Here is a 27,086-nt window from a genome sequence, read left to right as displayed (position 1 = left end):
TTGTTTAATGTTTTCTTGAAATGATCATTCGATGCATACATATCAACCGCGATTGTTTTGATATCATGCGAGATTAAAGCAAATATGAATGAAGATCGACTTTTGCCTTGCTTACCTCACTCTTTGCACGAGTTACCACGGTTTCCCTATTTACACCTTCGCACGGAACGCATCGCTAATCGATCGGACACACAAATTTACCTTCGACCTCCTTCCCCGCTATTGCGGAGGAACCCACCAACGGTGTTGGGCCACCGTGTTTGGGCAATAGCAAACTGACGCTAACCGATTCGCAAAACTTCCGCAGCGACGACGGTTGCCGAAAGCAGCCTCACATCGTCGACGACTACAACCGGCACAAGTTCTCCAAATTGTCGCAAACCGTTAAAGCACTACGTACCGACCTGCTGCACACACAGCGTAACCGCAAAGCAACCGGATGCTGTGCTCATCATCGTAAGGAACGCAGCAAAAAGCACCGGAACCGTGCGAAGGTGGTATTCACCGGTGAAAAGTTTGAAGATCCAGATCCATACCAACTGGCGGTGCGCAAAACCAACTATGGCAAACGGAAAGAGAAGCTAAAGTTTGTCGGCGAACAGTTTCAAGATCCGGATCCGTACGGTTTGGCCATCCGCAAAACGAGCAGCACGAGTAGCTGCACTAGTGATCGTGGGGTTTCATACCAATATCGCAACCAGCTTGCCGAAACCCATCCGGCAACCGTATTCGCGCCATTCGATTACATAAACCGTGAACAGTGTATTGCCGAAATGCCCGAAGAGGAAGCTAAGCCTGACAGGTTTAGGATGGACGTGATGAAGCAATCGGAACCGCCGCTGGAGGGAAGTCGCAAATCGCTTCTAGCGCAGGCCTGTGCTGTTGGTGTGAAAAATGTGTTACTGCTAGGGTACGGAATGACACTGGGATTTCCGACAATTGTAATTCCCGCCATACAAGGTGGCGATGGCCGTGAGCCTGCCCTTGAACGAGACGTGACACTTAGCCGAGAGCAAATTTCTTGGCTAAGCTCGATCAACTTGATCTGCGTTCCGTTGGGTAGTATCTTCTCCGGCATGCTTGCCCAACCGATTGGTAGACGACGGGCAATGCAGGTATGTAGCATGTCGCGTCATACGTTACTGCCATTCTGGTGCCCGATTCTGACCTACCTTTTCTCACGCAGCTCATCAACATTCCCATCTTCATGGCCTGGATGTTGTTCCATTTTGCCAGTGATGTAACTTTCCTTTACATGGGACTCGCGCTGGCCGGTATCAGCGGTGGACTTGGCGAAGCCCCAGTGCTAACCTATGTCGCCGAAATCACTCAACCTCGCTATCGGGGCATGCTAGCCGCCACGGGTTCCACTTGCGTCATCTTGGGCGTTTTGATAGAATTTCTCATGGGGAGCTTCATGAAATGGCGCACAGTTGCGCTGATTAGTTCCGCCGTGCCCATCCTGGCCGCAGTTTTACTCTTCTTCATACCGGAAAGTCCCGTTTGGCTGGCGAGCAAGGGACGTCTCGAGGCATCCAAGGCCGCTCTCGCTTGGTTACGTGGCTGGACGTCCAAAGAACAGGTGAGTGAAGCAGTAGGCTTGCGATCGATGTTTATCGGGCTAATGCGCTAATTAGTCCATACTGTGAATTGTATAGGTTGAAGCGGAATTCAACGAAATCGAACACCAAATGACAAAAGATGCGGAACTGCAGAAGGACTTTACCATCGTCGACAAAGCACGGCTCTACACACAGCGTGCGTTCCTGCAACCGTTCGGTATCATCCTGCTGTGTTTCTTTATCGGTCACTTTTCCGGCATGACGACACTTCAAACGTACGCCGTACAGGTAGGTGGCCTTAAACGCCTTCGTTTTTTTAGCATATTCCATCAATAACCTTCCACTAACGTTTCTATCGTGTTGGCCTATTCAATTAGATCTTTCACACGTTGAAAGCCCCTATCAACAAATACTATGCGACATGTCTGCTTGGGCTGACCGAGCTGATCGGGACACTGTTTTGTGTGTTTCTAGTGCACCGCACGGGCAAGCGGCCGCTGGTGTTTATCTCCACTATTGGATGTGCGGTCTGCTTTTTTGGAGCTGCCAGTTATGCGTACTTCCTGAGCGATATTCCCGGCGCCTCCGTGCAAAACGTGGTAGCAAATGTGTCCTCTATTAAGGCGGATATTACGGTAATTCCTTTAAAAACGAAGGAAGTGATTGCTGAATGGCATCGCAACAGTTCCGAACTGCAGTCACTGAATCTTACGCACATAGAAGACATGCAATTCGTTAATAGTAGCGCACTGGACAGGTTGGACACTCGCAACAGTTCGTTGGAGGGCATAGTGTATGCGGCACAGAGCTTCACCAACTACTATCTCAACGATAGTTTAAACGATCCGATCAACATCACGATCGCTTACGGAGAGTACGTCAAATCAGCAATCCCGAGAGAAGTGTTTGTTCCACTACCGCACGTTAACAAGAACAAATTCGTCTGGATACCGCTGACTCTGCTACTTGGCAGCGCCTTTCTAACGCATATCGGCATTCGATTGATACCGTGGATACTGATAGGGGAACTGTTTGCGCCAAATGTGCGCAGCGGTGGCTCAGGTTTAGCAGGAGGAATCGCATACATCTTTGGTTTCATCGCCAACAAAACATTCCTCAAAATGTTAGCGGTATTTACCCTACCGGGAACGTTTTGGATCTACTCGCTTGTAACGATCCTCGGAGCCATCATCCTTTACAAAGTGCTTCCCGAAACGGAAGGTAAATCGCTGCAGGAGATCGAGACGTATTTTCTACCACGGAGTAAACTATCCGCGCGAGTCGACCAAGAGGCACCAGCTCCTCCACAACCAGGACCAAAACACTCCACCTCCAGTATGCAGCCTGCACCGCCACCGATCCCACCGAAACCCTATCCATTGAAGGATGATATCGATCGTGCTCGACGAATATCTCTGGTACCTCGACAAATGTCCCAGTCTTCCCGCAATACGACCGTATCGGACTTTTCCAGAGCATCGTTTAATTCCCAACACTCGCACAATCACTCCGGAATGAGCCGCAATTCTTCGTGGACCTCTTACACGTTGGAAGACAGCCAAGCTGCGCCCCATCCGCAGGTGTTTCGAAAACTATCCGAAACATTTCCAGATGCAATTTGCGAACCTGCACGCAACTCGACGCAACTGGCTGAGGAACCCAAACCGCCGCGGTCCGGGAAACATCCATCCCACGTTCTACCAACTAACGATTTTACTGCTTTGCTAAATCATAAAGACGGGAAACAAACCAAGCTCGTAACTAACGATATTAAAATCCCCACACACAAAACCCAACCGATGAATCGCCCAGTTCGCGCACGTGCAAAACGGCCACCACCGTCACATCAGTTCGATTTCCAGACCTGTGAGAGCAACAAAAAATTTGAAGAATTTCTGCATCGCTATCAGGATAAAAGCGAAGGCGTCCAGGTACCGGTAAAGCGTACAATCCGTCACGTAACCAGCGCACACGATCTTAAGGAGTTTGAGAAAGAGCATCATCATGGTGCAGTGGCCGTTCCTCCCAATGGTGGAATTTTAACGGATCGGAAGATCTTCAACAGTGCTACCAAACTGACCGCCACATACGCCAGCACGGAAAATCATATCGCACGGGAATGTGGCATTGACAATGCTGAGTTTCATTTAAGTTCAAGTGACGAATCTACGGACATGTAAGCGGCAATAAACTAGAATCGCTGTGTATTATTTGCTTAGTCGTACAGAGTTCCTTTGAACATTTTCAGTTTGATTTTGAGATGCGAGATTTGAGCAATTGCAATGAATTGGCGAGTTAAAGCCTGCAAGTGAATCTATGAATGTATGTATGGACTACACTTTCACGTTTCAAACCAACTCTTTTACGACTAACAACCAACTCTAGTTTGGACACTGCTGTATACTCATCAACACATTGTTGGTTAGCTGTATTTATGAATGGATAATACCAATTCTGGGTTCTTTCATTCGTTTCGAACTAAACAGCGAATGCGATCAGACATGATTCAGCTGTGGAACTAATCCCTTTTCACGCCGTTTATTCGCTCATTCGTATTCACACAAATGACCACACCTGGGACACTTGGAGTTGTTGGCAAACCATTGCTTCATATGCTCCAGATGGCCTCCGTGCGAACATCCCTGACACCATGCGTACAGACCACGAACAACTCCATTACAAACGCTACACTTTGAGGTTTGAGCCGACTTGCAGCGTGAACAGTACCAACCCACCGAGCTTACCAGCTGTTTGGAACATTGGCCACAGCTCGTATACATTGTCGTCGATTGCTGATTCATCTCCAACACCGACCGAATCCAGCTAATGTTGATCATCTGGGTCGCTTCGTTCCAAAGTTGATGTCGGTGCAGTAGCTCGATGTACGACAGCAGCCAGTTCTCTTGAAAACTTTCATCTATCTGCAAACTGTGCCTTCTCTCCCCGAGGGCCACTAGAATGCAGGACGATGTCTGTACATCGCCAATCTCTGTTTGCAGCGTTAAACAGTCTGCCAGTACCTGATGAGGTTCCCAGATGGCTGGGGTCGGATTGTGATCGGAAATTTTTAGAAAAGACGGCACCGGATTGGGCGGCGGTGATGTTTCCTGCGATTTTTCTGCCATTAGATGCTTTCGGGGCTGCGCTTGGTGCAGTTCGTGGGCATTCATTAGATTTGATGAGGGAAATGTGTAGTCCTTCACCAAGTCATGCGGGCCCGTGTAAAGAAATCCATCCCGGAAACCTTTTATACAGTCGACCGAATCGAACGTAAGCTCTGTCTCGCCGAAAACGAAATCACACTTATCCGGTTCTATATCTACTGAAAGCAGCTGTCCCATACCATGCGCTTCGATGACAGTTTTACTGTTCGCATACTCCAGATAATCGTCGGTACTGCTATTACTGACGATATTCGTTGTGCCAACGTTAGGATGAATGCCGGTACCCATCACTCGGTCTTCGGCGCTTCTGCCCGAGCTAGATTGGTTGGAGTTTTGAGCCATCAAACGTCCACCAACATGTTGAATTGTACCGGAGTTGCGTTGCTCGAGCTTCATGTTAGTGGTGGAACTATATGCGTACAGTTGGGAGATAAAGTTCCACAAAAAGCTAACGTTTGTTTTGCCATATTTTTTCGCCACAGCTGCATTATGGCTGCAAATCTCTGCAAGAGAAGCTCCCGAAAGCATATACTCCTTGGCACATCCTTTCAGCGCTAAATAATCTTTCAGAAGCGACGTTTTAGTAACGTCCTTAGCGTTTACGTTGATTGTTTTAGTGGAAAAGTTGGAAAGGTTCGACTTTGCCAGATGAAACTGGTCGGCCGAGGAAGACGATTTTTGGCGCGAACCCAACAGAGCGGTGCCCTGACTGAGCAAGCTCGATGGCGCTGGCGGAGGGATCAGCTTCATTTCATAAGCGTACAACAAATCTCCCTTGTAGTTAAAGTTGGCTCCCTGCGGATTCGCTCTCATGGCAGGTCGTGCGGCATCTTTGAACACGTGCTTAAATATCGTTGAGTCCTTACTGGTGGAAAGCAGCACGTGCCGATCGTTGCCCTTGAATGCAATTCCCGTCGTAACGTTTGAATGCTCGTTGAACGACGCGTAGGGAATGTACGGTCGGCGAAGATCCCATATGTAGATACTATTATCGACCACTAGCGCACAGCTTGCAATGTGGAACATCTTATCCGGTCGCCATCGAATCCTACCGACAACTGCGATCGTGTGTATCGTGTATTCAAGTGATACGTTCTTCGCCGTTTCAAGCGACGAGTTCTTTGGGTTAGTGTTCCACACCTTGATCTGCTTATCCCGACTACCCGTAGCTAACCATGGCTGGTTTGGATGCCAATCGCACGTGTAAATTGGCCCACTGTGTGCGGTGAACTGGGCCGTGCATCGATCATTTCTCCGTATATCCCACAGCTGCACAGTTCCATTCTCGGACACCGCCGCAAATGTATTCGGAGCGTGTGGACTAAACTTTACATCTCGCACACTCTCCGAGTTGCTAAAGTACGTATTTATGGCAGATTTGTCTGTACGGAGATCGAAACATTTGATTGTACCATCCTGCGAACCTGAAATCAACAGATTTGCTTCCGTTCCGTGAAACGCAACCGAATGGGCGGTTCGTTCGTGCTCGTTGTACACCAGCAGTTGCTTCTGACGACCAAACTTCGACAAGTCCCACACCGACACGACGCCATTGGTTGCAGCCGTAGCTAGGATGTTTGAATCAAGGGAGCTCCAGGCCACATCATTCGAGGAGTAGCTTAAGTTTTGGTTTTTTCCACCACGCATATTACATACCTCTGTGAAGCCATCGTTTTCAATGGAGAACACCTTCAGCACTACGAGTAGAATGGAACCATAAGGCTGGGATCTTCTTAGCATTGAAATGTTTTATACTCACAGCTTCGGCCGGCTACCGCAATCTGGGTGCATTCGCGATTTAATGCAAGCGCATTTGCATGCCCGTCTTGGCAAATGCGAATGGAGCATGTTTTTACATCCCCCATATTTATTCGATTGCACCAAAACGACAAACCCAAATTATCAAATTTTGCCCAATGATAAGGCCTAGAGAAATTGTTTTCCCCTAGAAATGGGATTTGTTATTATTTATTTTCGTTCACGAACGTCCTTTTGACAGCTGACAGCTAAACGCACCATTCGATCTGTCTTGGACACACGTACGCGCGCACCTACATTTTTGTTTTGTTTTCGCGCCGGCATGGTAAAGTTCCGTATCATAGTGTTCCAAAAACTCGATGACTGAAAGAATGGACAACGTAGCGAAAGACTTTCTGTTTGCCAAACAGTTGCAGAAACAGTTGGATCAAGAATCTCTCGAGATAAGTTCCAGTGAGGAAGATGTGCTATTTGTCGATTCTGTAGAGCGGGATCACCAAATGGCGATGCGTCTTCAATTACAGTATCAAACCGAGGCAGTGGAACTGTTCTCCGATAGTGACGATGAAGTAATATTACAGGCAACGGAAACGGAAACAAAAAGAACCGTAAACCCAAAGATAGCAAAGCGAAAAGTCTCCCCAATGGCGGAAAACTGTAGAGACAATGGCTCCTTTGCAGAATCCAAACTGTTCAAAGCGGAGGTAGGTAGCGAATCGTTCAGTTTCCCATACTTCGCATTAAACATATACGTTCGTGGTTTCCAGGCCAAAGATCTTAACAGCGACGAATATTTCATAGAAGAACTGCAAGTTTATGTGAATCCAGAGTACAACTTCGAATGGAAATTTATCGACGTGCTTCCGGACATAGCTGCTTTATTCTCAAAATTCGATGCATTGTACTTCCAGTCCCGTTTCAAGAACAAAAAAATGACTATTATCTGGTCGGACAGCATGGGCAATTCCTGCACTAATCGAAATTTTAACGATGATGAAGGCAGATATACCATTGCACTTAATGGGCCACTGCTTACTTTACGTCCTCGCATCGAAATCATCAGTATTATTCTGGTAAGTTTGCGATGACTCTCGTGACTGGCAAACGTTTGACTAGTAGTTTTTATCTTTCAGCATGAGATGATACATGCACTACTCAAAATGGATGGCGTAAAAGAACCCAACAGTGGGCATGGAGCAAATTTCCGTAAACTTATGACCTTTCTAAACGGCATGCTGCAGACAAACATCTCATTCAATCACAAACCATTCAACACGAGTCTCGCCTGCAGGAATCAGTGGTATCGCTGTACGGGTATTTGCCACAACTATGAACCCTTTTACGGGATTGTACGATCGATTGACGGTCCCCCCGGGTTGCAAAACGAATGGTGGAAGACGCACGCTGACAATTGTGGAGGTACTTTTTATAAACTATACGAAATGAGTAAGTTTGTTTGCGGCGAAGTAACGACACGATACGCTGTTAACGTCAGGTATATGTTACCGAAGCGCGAAAATATTCGTTGCCGATTCAAATCCACGCTGCTCGCAGAGGAATCAATAGATCTGACCTCCGATGTACCAAAAGTTCGCTCTACCATCGTTCGCGACACAATCAATGTCGATGCGGAAAATTGCGCCGAAGCTCCAGCGACCACAGCAACTGCGGATGCATTCATTAAGCATTTTGAACGGTCGATTGCTTTCACTCGTGATGACTGTGATATGCTATGTCCAGTCTGTCAGGATCGCATCAAACGTAAACTGTTCAGCAACCATATTGATGGCTGCAAAGGCTTTGTTCGTGTGGTGCAATGGAAAAAATCAGTAAACGGTACTATCGTGCAGAATGGATTGCAGGAGCTTAAATCATCTCCTGGGTTAGCATATTCCAGTGCAGTACCAAAGCCACGTTCATTCTCAGAATCATCTGCACCTTCATCATCAAAATTTTTAAACTATCAACAGGCCAAACGAAAACGCTTTGGATGAATTGAAATACATCTAGCGCCCAGGATAAAAATACAGATAAACTCGGCAAGCGATTGGAAAACTGTAATCAGTGTTTAAAATTCCCAGCATTTTGTTGATTTAGCTTTTCGTAAATACATTTAAATCGTTCCTTTGCGATATAATTTTTTTTAACCAACATGTTTTAAATAAACAAATCAACATAAACTATCAACTGCATGGCAACACGGCCATCCAACGATGACAGCTGACTTTGTGCCGTGTTCCACAGTGGTTAAACGTAGAGCAGTTTTGTTTCATTTTAAAACCATAGCTAATCGTGAGTATTTTTAAATAATTTTCACCATGCGCCTAGGAAGACATTTTTTTTCATTCCATGATATCGAATGCTGAAAATAGTCACAATCGCAGGTCACTGTGTGATTCTGAAGTGTACGTTTAACTACGAGCTGAGCGGTGCAGTTTGCTGTCAATAGCTTATTCGGTCGAAATTTTCACATCACAAGAAAAAGTTGCAAAATGGCTGCTGCCCATTCCGGAGGTGTTGAGTGGGCTGCAATTTTAAAGCCTTTTCTTTCGTCATCAAGTGAAAATATCAGCAAAACCGATGTGTTAAACTTGATCAAAACCATAATACAAAAGTAAGAGAACATTTTCGTCTTTCGCGTTGTACGGGAATCGGTGTAAATTTTGATCGAAAATTGGTCATCAAATTTTCACCCCACGACAGTGTCACGTACTACGCCATTATTTTGTGGTTGCTTTGATTGCAATTTTTCATTCTAGTGAAAATGAAATCCTCGAGCACGATGCCGCATACAAGCAGTTTTTCGACAATTTCGTTGTGCTGGCTGCAGAGAACATCACTAGCCAGGTCACCTCATGTAAGTACGGCAACCTTAATCCCCCTTTGCAGTGCACCCCTTGACGGCCATACTGTATCGATTTTTCTTCCAACTTGACTGGATTGTTGTTTTCTTTGCATTACTTTGTTGTTGCTCTTGAGTGCTTACAATTCGCAGCATCATTGACACCGTTACTCAGTGATGCAAGCATTTCACAGCTCCGTCACGGATTGATATTTGTTTCTTTATTCTTCTATACTCACCAGTGTCGCAAACACAACTTCAACAGTTTACGGAAGCTGCTTCAATATTAATTCGTTACATAATTCTACATTTGGATACGACTGCACCATGCAAACCCAGCATTCTGTTGATGGCCCTAAAGATTCTTTGCGAAGGGAAAAGGGCGAACGAAAATCAGCCGAATGCTACCAGCTCGGCTTCGTCAATCATTTCAGTGTCTGGGATGAAGTACTTAAAGTATCCTGAGATTCCGGGAAATAAACCGGCTTCGGTCGGAGCCCCAAGTAGCAGCGGCAGTGGTGGCTCGGCCGCTGGCACAAGCGATAAGGAAAGTCCCAAAACGGAAATGAAACGTTCGCGATCGGATTTGTCGACGGTGATCTTACAACAGCTAACGACTCCATTGTGCAGCTGGGCTGTAACTTTTGCTGCACTCAGTGAAGAACAAATTGACTGCACGGTGAGTAAAAGAAGGATACACATCCTGTGCGGATGTTTCAGTTTTTTTTTGATTTTTTAAAAGGTGGTGAGTTGTTTACAACGACGCTGTATTATCAGAACATGTTTGTTTGACGGATAGATGTTAAGACAGTTTGCGTAATTTGAAACATTCTTTTAGACTTCTGCTAGTTACAAACTAGTGCTTGATTTACAATAGTTTTGCATATTCATAATTCTCTAGATGTATCAAACTATGGTACCTTAAATTAAGAAAAGTAATAAAATAGTGTCTAATGAAATGATTATTGAACGAAAATTCCAATGGAGTAATGGTATCGAGTGTATTTCAATTTCAAACTTGACCTCACAATTGACTTTTTTATATTGTTCCTTTTTTTAGGATTTGTTCGTGAAGCAAAATCTACAATGCATGAATGCAATCAATGCTGGAGAATCGTTACTCAAATGGTGTTCGACGGCGTTAGGTACGTTGGCCAAGTATCGCTTCAAGTACGAAGAGTACACCATGCTGGGCCGTCCGCTTTACCTACCGGTTACAAATACTGAGGCGAATGCTATCAAAAACATTTTCAATTTGATGGAGTCCGACATAACAAATTTGCAATTAGCGATCTCTCTACCTCTTCTGGAGCCGCTAACCCCCAAGAAAATCTCGCTCCTGTCGCAGTGTGCCATGTCTGCACTTTACTGTTGCGTACTTACATCCACCGCTGTGAGTGTTATTACTATGGCATCTGCTGGATCGCAGAAAACCGCTTCCTCTGGTCAATTACAGCAAGCGCAAGGACAAACAGGAGGAACGCAAACACAAAAGGAAAGCGAAGAGGAAGAAGACTTCGCCCGAACGATTGTGGACAAAGGATTGGAAATTTTTACGAAAATTGGCAACATGCTCAAAACGTCCACACGTACCCACATTTACCAGAACCACATGTGTATGGGTGCATGGTTATTGATATCTGGCATCCAAGGTACGATGGGTGCCTCCGGAAATACCAGCGGACTGCAACAGATGGTGCCCATTTCAGCGAAAACATCGGAAGAAAGTTTGAAGGGACGCAGTCCTCTAAAAACGCTTGATGTACCGCAAATGGCATCAGCGCAACCGTCACCAGCATTGCGCGTGAATCTGTTCAAAGTTCAGCAAGGATTTGGCGTGTTGAATGCGGCTATTGCTCGTCACAGTATCACCTTGATGACGGAGCTGATCGATGATCTGAAGATAGACTCCCGTACTGATGATGATGAATACAGTAGCATCGAATCGGCCGGATTTGATATTCTGGGACAGTACACGTCGATTCAGCGTGTGGTACGTGTGCTTAACAGTGCCACGCTGCAACAGCTGCTCACATTCCTTGCTACAGTATCCTATCGCAAAGCATGTACCCTTCGCAGAATTAACACCAAAAACACAAACGATGGAGAACCGATGAGCTACAGTGATTCGACGACATACTTTAATGATACGTTCTCCTGTTCGGAGGAGAGCGAACCGGAAGAAGAGGACAGCGATAGCTACCTTGGACTTTGGTTCAAGGAAACGCTTTCTCCGGATATGAATGAGGAGATGACCGAATCGCAAGAACAGGAAAATAAGGATGATAAAGGTCGTCACGGTAGCAATCTTGTGCCGGCTAAGGATGAACCTCACGAATATCTTAATCTGGCCTCCTTAATTTTCAACTTCTTCGATGTTTCGCTCGGTGGAAGCCACATCTACCTGAGTCGTTACGTGAAGACAGGTCTCAGCGAACAACAGATGGTACTGTTAGCCAACATCTTGCGCGATCTTGATCGGGATTCGGCTCGCGGCGAAACTGATATACCCGGTTGCATGCAGTGGCAAAACGCCATGGTGAAGTTTTCTGGGGCCGTTGGACGTTATTTGCACAATCTAATATCAAACTCGCTGCTGAATGAATCGCTGCAGTCTGCCCTGCTGCTGCATTTGGGAGTATCACCATGGACACAGGATGCAAACATTTGGCCACTCCAGGTATATTCACGAACACTTGCTGTGCTGGTTCAAATTCTTTTGCTGAAACCGTCACAGGAAAAAGAAGCAGCGTGTCTGTCTGTGTGGCATCGTCTTGTGAACACGATCGTGGAAGGCATTTGTTCCACCCAAACCATCCCTAATGAATCAGAGATAGAAGATCTCAACGTGGAGCATGCTCAGCTGCTGCTGTTTCTGTTCCATTCACTCAACCTGATGCAAAAGAAATCTATACTTCTGCTTACGGCAGGGGGAGTCATACGCTGCTCGGAGGTATGTCGCAGTGTCACACCCGATAAACCGTTGAGAGATCACCAGATCATGCTGCTGTCCCGGTTGCTGCTATTCCTGGAGTATCTGATGAAACACCTGTACAATCCACCAAACGTTTTACTGGAGCAAGTGCGCTGGAACTTGTTCAGTGTGTTTACGCTGGATAGTGAACAAAAATTGGCTGATTTGGTAAACTACAAAACGAAAATGATGTCATTCTGTCGAAAGGACATAGAAGACAAGCACCGTAAGCTGGCAAACGAGTTTAGTGTTGGTGGCGTGAAACCCAAGTTCTACTCGCTGACTACAGTCGAATCGAAGGTGCAGCAAGAGTTTAAGCTCGACGGTTTGGCCTGGAATTTTATTCTTTGCACCCCCGACAAGCTAAAGTACCCGTGGCTTATTGATGCTTTAATTGATATCCTGGGCATAACGGACATGTGCCTTGCACGTATCCCTTTTCAAACTTTGTGCGCTGTGCATTATTGTTTCAGTCTTAGCTGGAAGTTATTGCTTGGTTTGCCACCGTCTACGCAGCACGTGGAAGCACTGATGCAGGAAAAGAGTCCAAATCTACATTCTTTGTTGTGGTCTATTCGTTGCCTGCATCCAATAACCCATTCGCATTATCTAATTGTGAACAGTCTCGTTAAACAGGTAAGTTAGACGATCGACACTATGTTCATACCAAAATCGTACCAACTGTTATATTTTCGTGCTTTGTTTTTCCATCTAGGGTATGTATACTCAGTCAGCGGAGGCAATGTGGATCCGGCTAACGGAATATGTTTCCGATGTGAAGTACAGTTTGAAAATGACCTTGCTCGGACTGGAATCCTTTGCGAAGAGCTTTACGCCAGATCAACCAAGATTGTCAAAGATTATACTGCTAGACAGTCTTATGTCGCATCTGTTTGCTGTTTGTTGGGCAGAAAAAGAGGGTGTTAATGTGAAAGCTGCCAAAACCAATAGTAATACGGTCGCATCATCTGCAACATCATCTGCCACAGCTAGTAATACCTCAACGGCAAACGCTGGCTCATCGCCGGTGGTCACCAACGAAAGTAATGCTAGCGGAGCAAGTTCTACGACAGTATCGGGAGCTGCAAACATTGTTGCGTCTGGCCCATCAGCTAGTACATCTTCATCCGATGGGTCGCCGTGTGTTATCTCGGCAGAAGTCTCTCGGGCCGATTTGACAAAGAACATAATGCACGCTTTACTGGACGTATTGGAAATAGTTCGCGAATCAACCTAGTAAGAATCCATGCCATTACAATTGCCTTACACAAAAAGTGACATAATTCTCTTTCCGTCGTTTCAGCAAAACTATGTTCCAGAATTTGAGTGGCCAAATACCGTCCTGTTTGATTGAACCACTGATTGCCATTGCGGGCACAAAGAATTCGTTTTGTTCGGAACTTGCTCAACAGCTGGTTAGTTGTATCACTGGTCACGATAAAGATGTAATAGCTGTTGAATGGCGCAAGAGTTTGAGTACGTTGACCGAAGAAAATTTCATCAGTGGATCATTTCCGGTGGAATTGCACACCCTGACGGTGATCGAAGCACACCTGACGGAGGTCTCCAAACATCTGTCGTACTCCATACTGTTGTCTCTGAAGAACGCTCTCAAATCGGCGGTCAATCTCATATACTACATGCTTCCGAACTATGACGATATCAAGTTGGACGAACGTTTGAAGGAAATCCTGATCCCAATGGTGTTCGATTTGCGTGCAGAATACTTGCACGGGCCGATCAACAAATGCTTGGAGTCGTTACTGGGTGGAGATAGCAATTGCGAAGCATATCAGCTGGCCGCGTTCTCAAACATCATCAAGCACAGCTACCAATTTCTTATCGAATATACCGACCTGTGTGCTACAGGCTGTGCCACGAATATCGATGAATCGGTACTCTGCAACATTCTCAAGTATTGGGAATTGATGTTAGAAAAATCGAACGGATTGCGGGCAATGCGCAACTTTTTCTACGAGTCAAAGTCCGGTAATCTGGTGCAAATATTGCTATCCTTCACTGGCACCAATATTTCGCAGGCTTACTCCACACGCGTACTTCAGTTCTTTGAGAAGCTGTTTCAAGCCGCGGAAAAACTTGATGCGCCTTTCGATGAGGAGGAGCTATGTTCATGTATCGCAGAGCTGGCAGTTACCGATAGTACACGTTTGAAGAGTTGGTTAAGTCATATTCTACTTGGTCCTGGAGGAATCAGTGTAACGCCAAACGCATCCAATAATTCGAGCAATGTACCAACTCCGACAAATATGGCAACAGTATCGGCAATTCCGAGCATTACTGACCAACTGGTGGGGTCAGCAACAGCAGCAGGTGGCGTAGAACCCGGTTTATCTGAAAGCAACACTACAGCTGCAAATGCACCCACCACTACCGAGGGTGAGCAGCAGGACGCCATGGATATCGATTATGAATGCATGACTAAGGGCAGTGGATGGCAGGCAGCAGCAACGAGCTGTGGAAAGGTCGCTATTGAAGATGCATCAGGCGAAACATTGGAACGCAACGGCAAGCTGCTCCAGTCACTTGTTAAATACATAGTTGCGGAGAATCGTATTTCCTCGTCAGTATCGGAAGCCCTATTTCAAGCCCTAATTCAAATCGGTCACAACCTTCTTTCGCCGACGCAGGAAGCAATAGAGTTTTCTGACCTCTTGCAGGTGATGATCACCCTTGCGGATGCTGGTAAAGGCCGTGGTCATGGTATACTGTTTTCCGCTGCCATCGATTGGTTGGATGTATGCCGGGCGCAAGTTTTGGATGCAGGAAAAGCCGGATCAAGTGGATGGAGGGCAGCAATTCAGCTCGATAATGTGACCGCTATTCTGAAGTACATGAGCGATCTTCTGATGGGACTGGGCGCTAAGGGCAGCCGTGTACTGAATCCACCTTGGGACGAAGAGTCGCTGCTGGATGCGGATGACATTTTGGAAGAGCTTGGAGGGGAAGAGGAAGATAGCACAGTCGACGACTCCGATGAGGACAGTCTCGGCAATAAGCTCTGTACCTTCTCTATTACACAAAAGGATTTTATGAACCAGCATTGGTACTATTGTCACACGTGCAAAATGGTGGACGGTGTGGGCGTATGTTCGGTGTGTGCAAGAGTTTGTCACAAAAATCATGACATCAGTTATGCAAAGTACGGTAATTTCTTTTGCGATTGTGGCGCTAAAGAAGATGGTTCGTGCCAAGCGCTAAGCCGACGCAGTAATTCTGGGCATACAGAGGATTCAATATTGGGTCCATCATCGGCTGCTTCCATCTTGCCACGTTCCAATGATGCTGAAAGCGTTTTGCTAGCAAGCAGCTTAATGAGACGACGACATCCTACCAGTCCTTCGCATGAAGGCCCCAGTTCAAGCCGTGCAGCACAAGGACAAACTTCGGAGAAAGAGCAACAATTGGCAAAAATCATTGAAACTTCGCGTGAAGCATTGAACAATCCCAGTCAATGGAAATCCGTGATTCGTTGCATTCTTGTGTTCTTCAATTCACTAATGCCTACAGTCAAAGAGCATTGTGCAAGATATTCTCCCGTGGGCTGTTACTGGCGGGCTAAGAATGCACTGGAGCGTCTGCATCGTCCGGAGAAATCGTATGTATTGAGCGACGACATCATGATTGCTACGCTTGGTTCTCAGGAAGGTGCGTTCGAAAATGTACGCATGAACTATTCTGGTGAACAAGGTCAAACAATTAAACAGCTGCTCTCAACGTATCTCGTGCGTCGGGTGGCATTGTGTTGCCTGGCTTCTCCTCATGGTAAGCGCCAGCAATTAGCCATCTCACACGAGAAAGGAAAAGTTACGATTCTACAATTATCGGCCCTATTGAAGCAAGCAGATGCGGCAAAACGCAAGCTTACGCTTACCAGACTCGCATCGGCTCCAGTGCCGTGTACCGTACTTTCGCTCGCATCAAACCCGGCTAACGAAGATTTTCTAGCTGTGTGTGGTCTGAAGGAGTGTCACATACTTACATTCACCAGCACGGGTACTGCAAACGATCACATCGTATTAACTCCTCAGCTTGACACAGGAAATTTCATTAAGCGAGCCATCTGGCTACCATCTTCGCAGACCAAATTAGCCCTTGTCACGGCTGATTTTGTAAAAATCTACGATTTGGCTGATGACAGCTATAGCCCGCAGTACTACTTCCTGGTGCCTAGCGGCAAGATTCGCGATTGCACATTTGTTTACGATCAAGAGGGTACGTACTACATGCTGATAATGTCTTCATTGGGCTACATCTATACCCAACCGCTTAGCGATGAAAGCCTGGCAAAGCATGGTCCTTTCTACGTAACAAGTACGCTAGAACTTGACCATCCACTGATCACAGACGACAACGGACAGATTCTGGCAGGAGGTGTATCGATATACTATTCTCACGTCCTGCAGCTGTTGTTCTTCAGTTATGCCGCGGGTCGCAACTTTATGGCTCCGCTCACGAACGTTAATGATGGTGTCAAGTGTGTCATCAACCTAGTATGCAATCCCAGCTCCAAATTGTTATCGAAATCAACAACACAACCACTCTGTCAGTGGACCGAAATTCCCGGTCATCCGGGTTTGGTATGCGCAATGATGCAGAGCCTTAACAATCCTGTCATCTTCATGATCAAACCAGACGGATATATGGCCCAGGAAATCAAGGCACAGAATGCAAAGGCAAAAATAATGGATATGGTCGCCATCCGACACAGCGTGTCTGGTGTAGAAAAAACAACACTGATTTTGCTTTGCGAAGATGGCAGTTTGAGGATTTATGCTGCTCATCCAGAGAATACCGGCTACTGGTTGTCTCCAGAAGTGCAACCAATCGGACATCAGCAATCGTTCGGCTGGTTTGGATCAGGCGGAAGTATGTATGGCAAATCTGCACGAAAATCGAAAAAGATGGGAAAACAATCTGGCCACGGGGTGAACGCTACTGCGTCAACCACCGGGAAGGGGGTTGCGGGGTCCGCTCCTAATTTCCCGATTGATTTCTTCGAACATTGCACGCTGATGAATGAAGTAGAATATGGTGGAAACGATTTGCTGCAAATCTACAATACACAGCACCTGAAACATCGTTTAAACTCTACCGGACTGTACGTGACATCAACTAAAGCCAACGGATTCATGCTGGAAGTCTCAAATAATGATCCGAATATGGTCATAACAGGTAAGAGAAACAAAGAAAACGAAAACATTATGTAATACTCTCAATAGTGTACGCAGCAAAGAATCTTTAATTGGGGCATTTCTGTTTCTGTTTCCTACAGGTGTTCGCATACAAATTGGATCACAGGACGTTACTAAAGCACCGCAGCGTGTAACCATATTGGGTCGATCAGTAACCACCGTAGCTACAAGAGCCCGGTGGTTTGATATACCATTAACAAGAGAGGAAAGCCTGCAAAGTGACAAGAAGCTTACCATTCACTTTGGACCTTCGGTGGATGCCGAACAAATCACGATACTTGACAGTATCAAGATTTACGGAAAAACTAAAGATGTATTCGGTTGGCCGGAGGAAACGGAAGATGCGGCTGGAGGACAATTAACAAATGGTAGTTCCGGAAACAATGGGCAGACGGCGGTAGCAAATGGAAATGGTGGCAATGAGGGCACTTCTAACGATGAAAATGATGTAGGAGCGATGTATATGACTTCGTTGGATCGTATGCTTTCCAGTATGCTGCACGTGCTAGACAGTGGTATATCCTTGCTAGGTGGACCAAATTGTGATGACAACTACCGCCAAACAGCTATCGATGTAGCCACAAATCTAATCCTCTTCCCGACCGTAAATGTCGTACAGCAGGACGCACGCAACGTACTCATGACATGCCACGCCAACAAGGCGGCTTACCACACGTACAAAGATAAGGAAATATTGAACGATATACATCGGCAGTTGAAAAAAATGTACGAATCAACCGAGAGTGGAGATATTGATCCTGAAGCCTTTTATCGAGTAGTGTTGATGATGCGCAGTATCGCAATTCAAAGACCGCAAGCTATGGCAAAGATATGCGCCGAACAACAGATGGACATTCTTTCACTCATGATGATCCTCATGAAAGAACTGTACCGTATAACACCAGCCTACGAAGAACCGATCGCGATCGTTAAACGCGGACTGTGCCATGTGGAAGCAGTCATTTACTCGCTGGTGGAAATCATTTACGCATTCGCTTTGGCCGACAGCGAACAGGTGGAGAAAATGGCGAAACTTTTCGTTCGGCTATTGCTTGATTCGGCTCCAATCATAAGCCATAGTGCGAAACTAGCGATGATTCGTTTATTGCGGCCAAAAGTCAAGCGCCGAAAGGTGGTGCTAATCGAAAGTCCTCCGGTCTGTTCCACGCCTACACCCTCCACATCAGGGGTTGCAACATCCACTGCGGGACCGTCAACATCGACCATATCAATCGGATCGGCCTCATCCGGACCTGCTGGACCTTCTACTTCATCGGGAAGCATTGCTACGGCTAACGATGAATTTGTAACAGCAGCTGCTGCGGCCGCCGTCGGTGGAATGCAGGAGGTTGACGCAATAGAATCGCTGGGATTAGAACCGAGTGCTGGAAACCAGGCCCTTGCTTCGCTTGAGGCTCTATTGGGTGTTGGTTTTCCCCATTTGCTCGAGACACATGATGCGGACGATGATACTATAATGGAGATAGCGATTGCACTTAGCCTGCAAGATAATGAAGCTGATCTGCAACTTTTGCAACAGAGCATCGCTAATTATCAAGGAAGAAATAGGAACCCAGCTGCACAAAGCCTGGCTGCAGCCATTGCCGGCGGTTCATCATTTAACGTCGAATCCAACGCGTCGGGAGGTGGCTCGGATGATGATGAAATTTCCAACGTTGCCACCGAAGGATCGACTCTCCGAACATCTCCTGCAGGTGAACATGCTGGTAGTGGTAGTGGTGGATCCGAGAGTGGTTGTAGTGGTGTCGAAAGTATCGGTGGTACTTCAGGACGCAGTTCAACGTACGAAGAGCAACCGAATCCTTCGCCACCGCGCACTTCTGTAGTCGACCAAATGAGCTCGCAATCGGTCGGTACTACAGCAACAGCAGCACACCCATCTGCTGCAGAAGCCGAAGCGTCCGACTCTAACGGAGAAACTGCAAACAAATTGCACGTGCTGCGATACTCCATCTTGAATCAACTGGTGGACAACTTTTCCGCCCTAGACACAGTAAATGGCGCACAGTGCATACCGTTTATGCAGGTTATCCTAATGCTTACCTCTGATCTGGATGGCACCCAGGAACCGGATCAGCAAGCTTTGAACCGTTTACTGCAAGCATTAATCGACCGACTAGAAATTCCAACTACGAAAATTTACCAGATGGCTGAAAGAACGGCAAGAACAGAAGTACAGCTTCTCATTCTACGCCTGATTGGTGTGTTAATGGGAAAAGTGAAGTCAAAATCATCATCGTCATCCTCCTCTGCCAACACTACGGCGGCCACTAGCTCGAGCGCGGATAGGTCGGGTGTGAACCAACCCTTAGGGGGGGATAACGCATCATTTTTGGCTCAAAGCACTGCTAACGCGCTGATGAAAAACAATGCTATCCCGTATTGTCTCCTGATAATGGAATCCTTTTTGCCCCATTGGAAAACCTCCGGTGCATCATCAGTCGACGAGTTGGCTTCACCGGCAACAAGTGCAACCACCGCTAATGCTTCAGCGAATGCAGCTTCCTCCAGTGGTGGCGGAGTGTCTAATGCGACGTCAAATAATAACGGTCCGGTAATAACAGCACCGGGAGGCACTCCATCGAACGTTCTACTGAAACCGACACAATATGGAATAATACCCGATACGCAACCGTTTTTTGCGAGACCCATCCCGAAAGGGTCAGGTGATGTGTTTGAGTTGTACTCACAGGTGCTTACCGAGATGGCGGTTCGATTGCCGTATCAAATACTGAAACTTTCCTCGGGCCATCCGTCATCTCAAGAGTGGAACCATTCGTTGTGCGAGTACATGACCGCTATTCTCTGTGAGTATATGATGTACATGCAGTCACCAGTTTTACGTCGACAAGTTCGCAAACTGTTGTTGTACATCTGCGGCAGCAAGGAAAAGTATCGGCAGTTGCGCGATCTCCACTCGCTTGATACGCATATGAAGGCAGTAAAGAAATGCTGTGAGCTTAATTGTGCTCAAGCCGCATCATCTTCATCACTAACGAATGGTGGCCATTCGAGCATTCTCGGTTACGACTCGTTAGTCGAACTGACGGAGCATTTCCGCGCGTGTCAGGAGATTGCATCTATTCGCACCGGAAACTGGCAAAAGTTCTGCGTCCGTAATGCTGACATACTATCTTCACTGTTGAATATCAGTACCTACCAGCTTGAAGAAGGTGTTTCGACGATTATTTTACAACTTCTGCAATCGGCTATATGCTGCAACACTTCATCACAGATGCAACCATCAAAAGCATCATCATCGTCTGGCGTGACGGTGGATCCACAATTGAAAGTGTCGGTCATTGTAAAGGATCGGAAAGATCGCGACAAATCGGAAGAATCGGACACGATTTCAGCGCAGTCAGAATCTAAATTCGATGCGGGACAATGTGTAGCGCTAGTGGCTCAAATTTTCAATCAGATCAGTCCAGCTAGTATGAGCAAATTCATCCGTAGCTTCCTGCTCGAAACGAACTCAACGTCGATTCGCTGGCAAGCTCACAGCCTCGTGTATGCATTCTACGACAACTGCAGCGACATCAATAAGGAAACGCTGCTCCAGTGTCTCTGGAGTTTGTGGCCATTGCTACCGGCTTACGGAAAGCGCACTGCGCAGTTTGTCGATTTACTTGGTTTCCTCACGCTCAACACACGTTCGCTGATAGACAAGCTACCGGACTACACTGCACAGGCGGTATCAGTGCTGAGGCAGCAGAACGAGCTGCTCTCCAAACACCCGAATGCCCCTATCTACACCGCTTTGGGGCAAGTGTTGGAACTCGAAGGTTTCTATCTCGAATCGGAACCATGTCTTGTTTGCAATAATCCGGAGGTTCCATTTTCTAATATCAAACTGTCAACCATAAAGGTGGACTCCAAGTTTACCACCACTACAACGATCGTGAAGCTCGTGCAAAGTCATACGATCTCGAAGATAGTGCTACGCATCGCTGATCTAAAGCGGGCCAAAATGGTGCGTACAATCAATATCTACTACAACAATCGTACTGTGCAGGCAGTGGTGGAGCTGAAGAATCGCCCACTGATGTGGCACAAAGCTCGCAAGGTGACGCTACAGTCTGGACAAACGGACGTGAAAATCGACTTCTCGCTCCCAATAACAGCGTGCAATTTGATGATCGAGTACGCTGATTTTTATGAAACAGTAAGTGGATCCAGCGAAAGTCTGCAGTGTCCCCGTTGCAGTGCGGTGGTACCGGCGAATCCAGGCGTGTGTGGTAACTGCGGCGAAAATGTGTTCCAGTGTCACAAATGTCGCGCCATCAACTACGATGAGAAAGATCCGTTCCTGTGTCATTCGTGCGGCTTCTGCAAATATGCGAAATTTGATTACAGTATCTATGGTCGAGCGTGTTGCGCGGTGGATCCGATCGAATCGGCCGAGGATCGGACAAAAACGGTGCAAACAATCCACACATCGCTGGAAAAAGCGGACCGTTCCTACAAATCGCTGCAAAACAATAAGCAAATTTTGGAGCTGCTTGTTCAGAAAGTGTCCGAACATAAGCTCGATCGTACACTCGATGAAACTATCGTGGGAGCTTCGGTTATCGGTGGAGCAGGAGGAACTTCACAGGTTAACAAAGTAATACAGCTGCTGGCCCAAAAGTACTGTGTGGAATCCAAAACCACCTTTGAAGACCTGAGCAAGATCATCCAAAAAGTGCAGGCATGTAGGAAGGAGTTGGTAGCATACGATCGAAGCCAAATGGATGCACCTCCACCTGGGGCTGGTTCTATGTCAACGAGCTTTGCCTCCAGCACTGGAATATCGTCCAGGACAGGGACGGTTGCGTTGAATAAGTGCTACGGTTGTGCCCTAGCATCCACCGAACAATGTCTCACGTTGTTACGGGCTATGGCGTCTAATATGGCTTGCAGAGTTGGTTTGTGCAGTCAAGGTTTGGTGCAAGAGCTGGCAGTGAATAATTTACGCCGTGGAACACATCAGCTGCAGGACGAGGTGCGTCATTTGCTGTGTTTATTAACACGTGACCTTCCCGATGCAACAGGAGCGCTGTGTCAATTGTTGCAAGATCGAGTTAAGATGGCACTTTCCGGTACTGTTCCGCTGTCAACGTTAGATTCGGCTGTTCGGCACGAAATGGCACTACTGGAGGCGATGACAAGCCAGGACGATAGCTGCTGGGAAACGAAGTTGCGCACTGTTATCGAACTGTTCCTACAGGCCTCACGTGATGCACGAGGTCCAGCGACTGCTGTCATTCATCCGTGTTTGCGAATTGTGCAATCACTCATCTGTCCGCCGCCGATACTTGCAACAACGATTTCCACTGGAAGCAAGCAGCACGGTAAAGAACCAATTGCAACCACGTTGCAAGATTTGTGCACAGTACAGCCAGTCGAAGGGATTACTGTCAGTTACGAAAAGTGGATAGCAGGAGACGCAAATCATTCGTTTGCTGCCTGGAAAGCTCGAATGCCTCCAGCAGCTAATGCGAGCGCTGCAGTGGGCTCCAATCGTCGTATAATGGGCGAAAGTTCATCGGTTTCTATGAACACTGCGGCAGTAACTCCACCTCCAATCGGAACTGGATTCCGATCAGCGCTGGAACATCGGCGAGCTACTATACGAAATGCGTATCTGGTGGAAAAGTACGCAAAACGATGGCGGCAAAAGGTTTTGGTTAAAGGAGTTTCATCGATTCCCGTGGAGCTACAAGCGGCTTGGCTGCAACCTATCCTCTTTAATACCAATTCGCGTCTCGGACGGCAGTTAGCCTGTGCTCTCATTACATCGCTTAGTCGCACAAACGAACGCAAGCGAGAACTCCTTGATCTGCTTACTAGTTTTCTACGCTACGTCGGTGATAGTGGAGAAGCGAGTGCTGAATTTTTGGCTCTTTACCGTATGCTAGCGGATGAAACGCCCTGGCGACAATATCTTGCGCTGAAGGGTGTCCTAACACTGCTCGTTCAACTGGTGACTGTGGAAATTGAGAAGATCCATTGCCTCGAAGAAACGACGCTTTCAACCGATCTAGCTCAAGGATATGCATTACGGCAGTTGGTGGAGCTTATGGCGCTTTTCTTAGAAAATCCGCAAATTCGGAAAGCGTATAAGGGCAAACTGTTGGGGCCGGTGCTTCAGGGCTATCTCGACCTTCGCAAGCTGATTGTACAACGCACTCGTTTAATCGATGATGCGCAAGAGAAGCTGCTAGAAATGCTGGAGGAAATGACTACGGGGACGGAAGAAGAAACGGCCGCATTTATGGCGGTTTGCATTGACACGGTGCGGCGTACACCAACCACGGACGTAAAAACACCGGTCTTCATGTTCGAACGTTTGTGCTCCATAATCCATCCAGAAGAAAACGATGTGGGTGAGTTTTTCCTCACACTAGAGAAAGATCCCCAGCAAGAGGATTACCTGCAGGGCCGTATGCTGGGAAATCCATATCCTTCCCATGAGGCAGGTCTGGGGCCGCTGATGCGTGATGTTAAAAACAAAATCTGTATCGACTGCGAGCTGGTGGCTTTGCTGGACGACGACAATGGTATGGAGTTGTTGGTTCACAACAAAATCATAAGCCTAGATCTGCCGGTAAAGGAAGTGTACAAAAAAATATGGCTTCAAGAAGGAGGAGAACGAGACAGTATGCGAATCGTCTATCGAATGCGAGGTTTGCTTGGTGATGCGACCGAAGAGTTTATAGAGACGCTAAATGCCAAGAGCCAAGAGGAGGTTGACAACGAACAATTGTACCGGATGGCGAACGTGTTGGCGGACTGTGGAGGGCTGAAGGTGATGTTAGAACGCATCGGAAGCTTACAGAACGTGTCGAAATCACGCACCTTGCTGCAGGTTCTGTTGAAATTGTTCCTGCTAAGCGTAAAGGTGTCTCGTTGCCAGGAGGTACTCTGCCAACCGGAACTGGGGGCCATAAACACGCTCTTGAAGGTGTTGCAATTGTGTCTGCAAAGCAGTGAGAGCGATACGCAACAGTCTGCCGTAACGGAGCAATTGTTGGAGATCATGGAAACGATTTTGTCCAAGGCTGCTTCCGACACCTTGGACACGTTTTTGCAATTTTCACTTACGTTCGGAGGCCCGGAGTACGTGCAAGCACTACTATCGTGCACCAATTGCTCAAACGTTCGGTGCAATCCCTCAGTACTGCGACACCTGATCCGTGTGCTTGCGGCTCTAGTGTACGGAAATGACATCAAGATGGCGCTCCTGTGTGAACATTTCCGTTCCGTGCTCGATTTCGATCGATTCGATGCGGAACGTAGTGCCGAGGAAGAGTTCAAGATGGAGCTGTTCTGCGTACTGACCACCGGTATCGAGCATAATTCCATCGGCGGGACGCTGAAGGACTACATCATGAGCTTGGAAATTGTGGAGAAAGCACTCAACTACATCAAGTCACATGCACCGTGTGTGAAACCGACGCTGCTCCGCACCGACTCGGACGAGTTGAAGGAATTCATATCGCGAGCCTCACTCAAGTACATCCTCCGTTTCCTTACCGGTCTAGCGACAAAGCACGAAGCGACGCAGCTAGCAGTTGCGCAGGATATAATTCCGATCATCCATCGTCTGGAACAAGTGTCAAGCGACGAACACGTCGGATCGCTTGCTGAGAATCTGCTGGAGGCACTGTGCACTGAACCGGCGACGGCGAAGCGAGTCCAAGAGGTGCGTGATTTTACGCGTGCTGAGAAAAAGCGGCTTGCAATGGCGACCCGGGAGAAACAGCTGGACGCACTCGGAATGCGTACGAACGAAAAGGGACAGGTTACAGCGAAGGGATCAATCCTCTCGCAGATTGAGAAACTGCGCGAAGAAACGGGCCTGGCGTGTTTCATATGCCGCGAAGGATACGCCTGCCAACCGAACAAGGTGCTCGGCATCTATACCTTTACCAAGCGTGCCAACGTGGAGGAGTTTGAGATGAAGCAAAAGAAGACGATCGGTTACACTACGGTAACACATTTCAACGTCGTGCATGTGGACTGTCACATGAACGCGATCAGATTGGCCCGATCGCGTGACGAGTGGGAAAGTGCATCGCTACAGAATGCAAACACACGCTGCAATGGATTGCTTCCTTTGTGGGGGCCAGATGTGAGCGAATCTTCATTCTCGTCGTCGATGGCACGCCACAACAACTACATGCAGGAATGCACGCAACGATGTGAAATCACCTTTGCTAGCTCGATGCACGACCTGAAGCTGCTAGTGTGGCGTTTTGCACAGGAAAAAAGCTTCCACGAGGATGCGGGTGGTGGTGGACCACAGTCGAACATGCACCTGGTAGCATATCTGCTCTTCTATGGACTGTACACGTTGCTCTCGTCTCGTTCTTACTCGCGAGAAGAGATGATACTCAGTGGTTTCATTGGCCACAAACCCTCGGAACGTTGGTTGGAGTGTGCGTATGAAGCGGAAGGTCCACTGTATCTGCTAACCATGTCATTGGCTTTGCATACGCCCGACTTGTGGTCACGCCATAAACAGGTGCATCTGCAGCGACTGATTGCGATCGCTCAGGCTCGTCACGTTAGCCCAAACACGGTTTGCAAATTTTTGGCACCAGCCGACAAGCGCCCAAAGGATTACACCATCTATAAGCCGTATCTGATGTTCTGGGGACTGATCGATTTGATCTATCGCAACTTTTTCCGCACCGTTGGGACGCCGAAGGATGAAGACTGGCCGATCTCACTATTTAACTACATTCGCCGAAACGATGAGTCGTTGCTTAAGACGGCTGACACTACGTTGCAAACATTCACCGAAGAATATCTACCGTGTGCTTCGTTTGGTGAATTTTGCGATGTGGCAGGTAAGAACTCAGTATTTTTAGCACACACTGGAAATACTCTAATGTGACCTTCGCACCTCTCAAATAGGACTGCTTGGAGACATCGAGAATCCTGATGCTTGGATGGAAGAGCTACTGCAAGCGTTACCTTCACCGGGCGGATCATCTGCAGCTGCCGGCTCGAGTGCTGCAGGCCCAAGTGGCGGAACGGGTTCCGGAGCGACTGCAGGATCCAGTAATACGGATTAGGATACGGCGCAGCGCGGTAAACAAATTATAAATCTTGCTTAGCGAAATTCAACAACTTTCTTACTTTATTCGAGTATGTGATGCTTCATGTAAGCTCTGCAACACATGCTGCAATGTAACCACCTTTTAATAGTCGAAAAAAGAGGTGAATACATACATATATAAAAATTTAAAATAATGCTAATGCTTATTGAATCTATGTATTATTCAGTCATGAAATGGTGTTACTTGAAATAAACTAAACAATATATAATTACAAGTATTAGTGTGGAGAACTAAACTGTTGATCTCCCTTAGTTGCGTGATAGACTAGGGGAACGTTTTATTTATTTGCAACACGATAAAGTAATTGTTTATCAAGCCGAATTTGTTGGAAGGAACATCATCATCGACCAAATCTCCACTATGGCGCGCATCATATCCTCGTCGGTTACAATACAACCTACGATGAAATAATTCAGACCGAGCTATGGAACATCGTTCATCA

The 27,086-nt window shown here is 47.0% G+C and overlaps 4 protein-coding genes across 4 annotated transcripts; 3 read left to right on the top strand and 1 right to left on the bottom strand.

Annotated features, from left to right (window-relative positions):
- Nucleotides 1–323: 323 nt before the first annotated feature.
- Nucleotides 324–3,742, top strand: LOC128719333 (facilitated trehalose transporter Tret1-like). Its single transcript, XM_053812958.1, has 4 exons — nucleotides 324–1,115; nucleotides 1,187–1,582; nucleotides 1,659–1,850; nucleotides 1,940–3,742. Exons 1-4 carry the CDS (start codon nucleotides 774–776, stop codon nucleotides 3,740–3,742), a joined length of 2,733 nt encoding a protein of 910 aa, XP_053668933.1. The 5' UTR covers nucleotides 324–773.
- A 366-nt stretch (nucleotides 3,743–4,108) lies between these two features.
- Nucleotides 4,109–6,591, bottom strand: LOC128708241 (GATOR complex protein WDR24). The gene is made up of 2 exons (XM_053803200.1): nucleotides 6,486–6,591; nucleotides 4,109–6,423 (listed from the first exon to the last, which is right to left on the bottom strand). The coding sequence occupies exons 1-2, from the start codon at nucleotides 6,589–6,591 to the stop codon at nucleotides 4,109–4,111; spliced, it is 2,421 nt and encodes an 806-aa protein (XP_053659175.1).
- A 264-nt stretch (nucleotides 6,592–6,855) lies between these two features.
- LOC128708654 (uncharacterized) lies at nucleotides 6,856–8,478 on the top strand. The gene is made up of 3 exons (XM_053803632.1): nucleotides 6,856–7,188; nucleotides 7,252–7,557; nucleotides 7,618–8,478. The coding sequence occupies exons 1-3, from the start codon at nucleotides 6,856–6,858 to the stop codon at nucleotides 8,476–8,478; spliced, it is 1,500 nt and encodes a 499-aa protein (XP_053659607.1).
- A 498-nt stretch (nucleotides 8,479–8,976) lies between these two features.
- On the top strand, nucleotides 8,977–26,599 carry LOC128709389 (protein purity of essence). Its single transcript, XM_053804386.1, has 8 exons — nucleotides 8,977–9,098; nucleotides 9,244–9,341; nucleotides 9,569–10,005; nucleotides 10,387–12,936; nucleotides 13,016–13,536; nucleotides 13,604–17,493; nucleotides 17,594–26,371; nucleotides 26,439–26,599. Exons 1-8 carry the CDS (start codon nucleotides 8,977–8,979, stop codon nucleotides 26,597–26,599), a joined length of 16,557 nt encoding a protein of 5,518 aa, XP_053660361.1.
- Nucleotides 26,600–27,086: the final 487 nt, after the last annotated feature.

The sequence above is a fragment of the Anopheles marshallii genome, chromosome 2 (assembly GCF_943734725.1).
Source record: "Anopheles marshallii chromosome 2, idAnoMarsDA_429_01, whole genome shotgun sequence".
NCBI classification, from domain to species: domain Eukaryota; kingdom Metazoa; phylum Arthropoda; class Insecta; order Diptera; family Culicidae; genus Anopheles; species Anopheles marshallii.
The sequence above is the reverse complement of the archived record's forward strand: the minus strand, read 5'-3'. Positions and strand labels throughout refer to the sequence as shown.

Bases quoted from the DNA above. Each gene is read 5' to 3' on its own strand.
- LOC128708241 (XM_053803200.1), bottom strand. From the start codon at position 6,591: ATGGGGGATGTAAAAACATGCTCCATTCGCATTTGCCAAGACGGGCAT. The intron at 6,424-6,485 runs GTGAGTATAAAA...TTCTACTCGTAG, and splicing joins TGCGGTAGCCGGCCGAAGCT to TGCTGAAGGTGTTCTCCATT.
- LOC128719333 (XM_053812958.1), top strand. From the start codon at position 774: ATGCCCGAAGAGGAAGCTAAGCCTGACAGGTTTAGGATGGACGTGATG. The intron at 1,583-1,658 runs GTGAGTGAAGCA...TGAATTGTATAG, and splicing joins GCTGGACGTCCAAAGAACAG to GTTGAAGCGGAATTCAACGA. The intron at 1,851-1,939 runs GTAGGTGGCCTT...CTATTCAATTAG, and splicing joins TTCAAACGTACGCCGTACAG to ATCTTTCACACGTTGAAAGC.
- LOC128708654 (XM_053803632.1), top strand. From the start codon at position 6,856: ATGGACAACGTAGCGAAAGACTTTCTGTTTGCCAAACAGTTGCAGAAA. The intron at 7,189-7,251 runs GTAGGTAGCGAA...CGTGGTTTCCAG, and splicing joins CCAAACTGTTCAAAGCGGAG to GCCAAAGATCTTAACAGCGA. The intron at 7,558-7,617 runs GTAAGTTTGCGA...TTTATCTTTCAG, and splicing joins AAATCATCAGTATTATTCTG to CATGAGATGATACATGCACT.
- LOC128709389 (XM_053804386.1), top strand. From the start codon at position 8,977: ATGGCTGCTGCCCATTCCGGAGGTGTTGAGTGGGCTGCAATTTTAAAG. The intron at 10,006-10,386 runs GTGAGTAAAAGA...TCCTTTTTTTAG, and splicing joins AAGAACAAATTGACTGCACG to GATTTGTTCGTGAAGCAAAA. The intron at 13,537-13,603 runs GTAAGAATCCAT...CCGTCGTTTCAG, and splicing joins ATAGTTCGCGAATCAACCTA to CAAAACTATGTTCCAGAATT.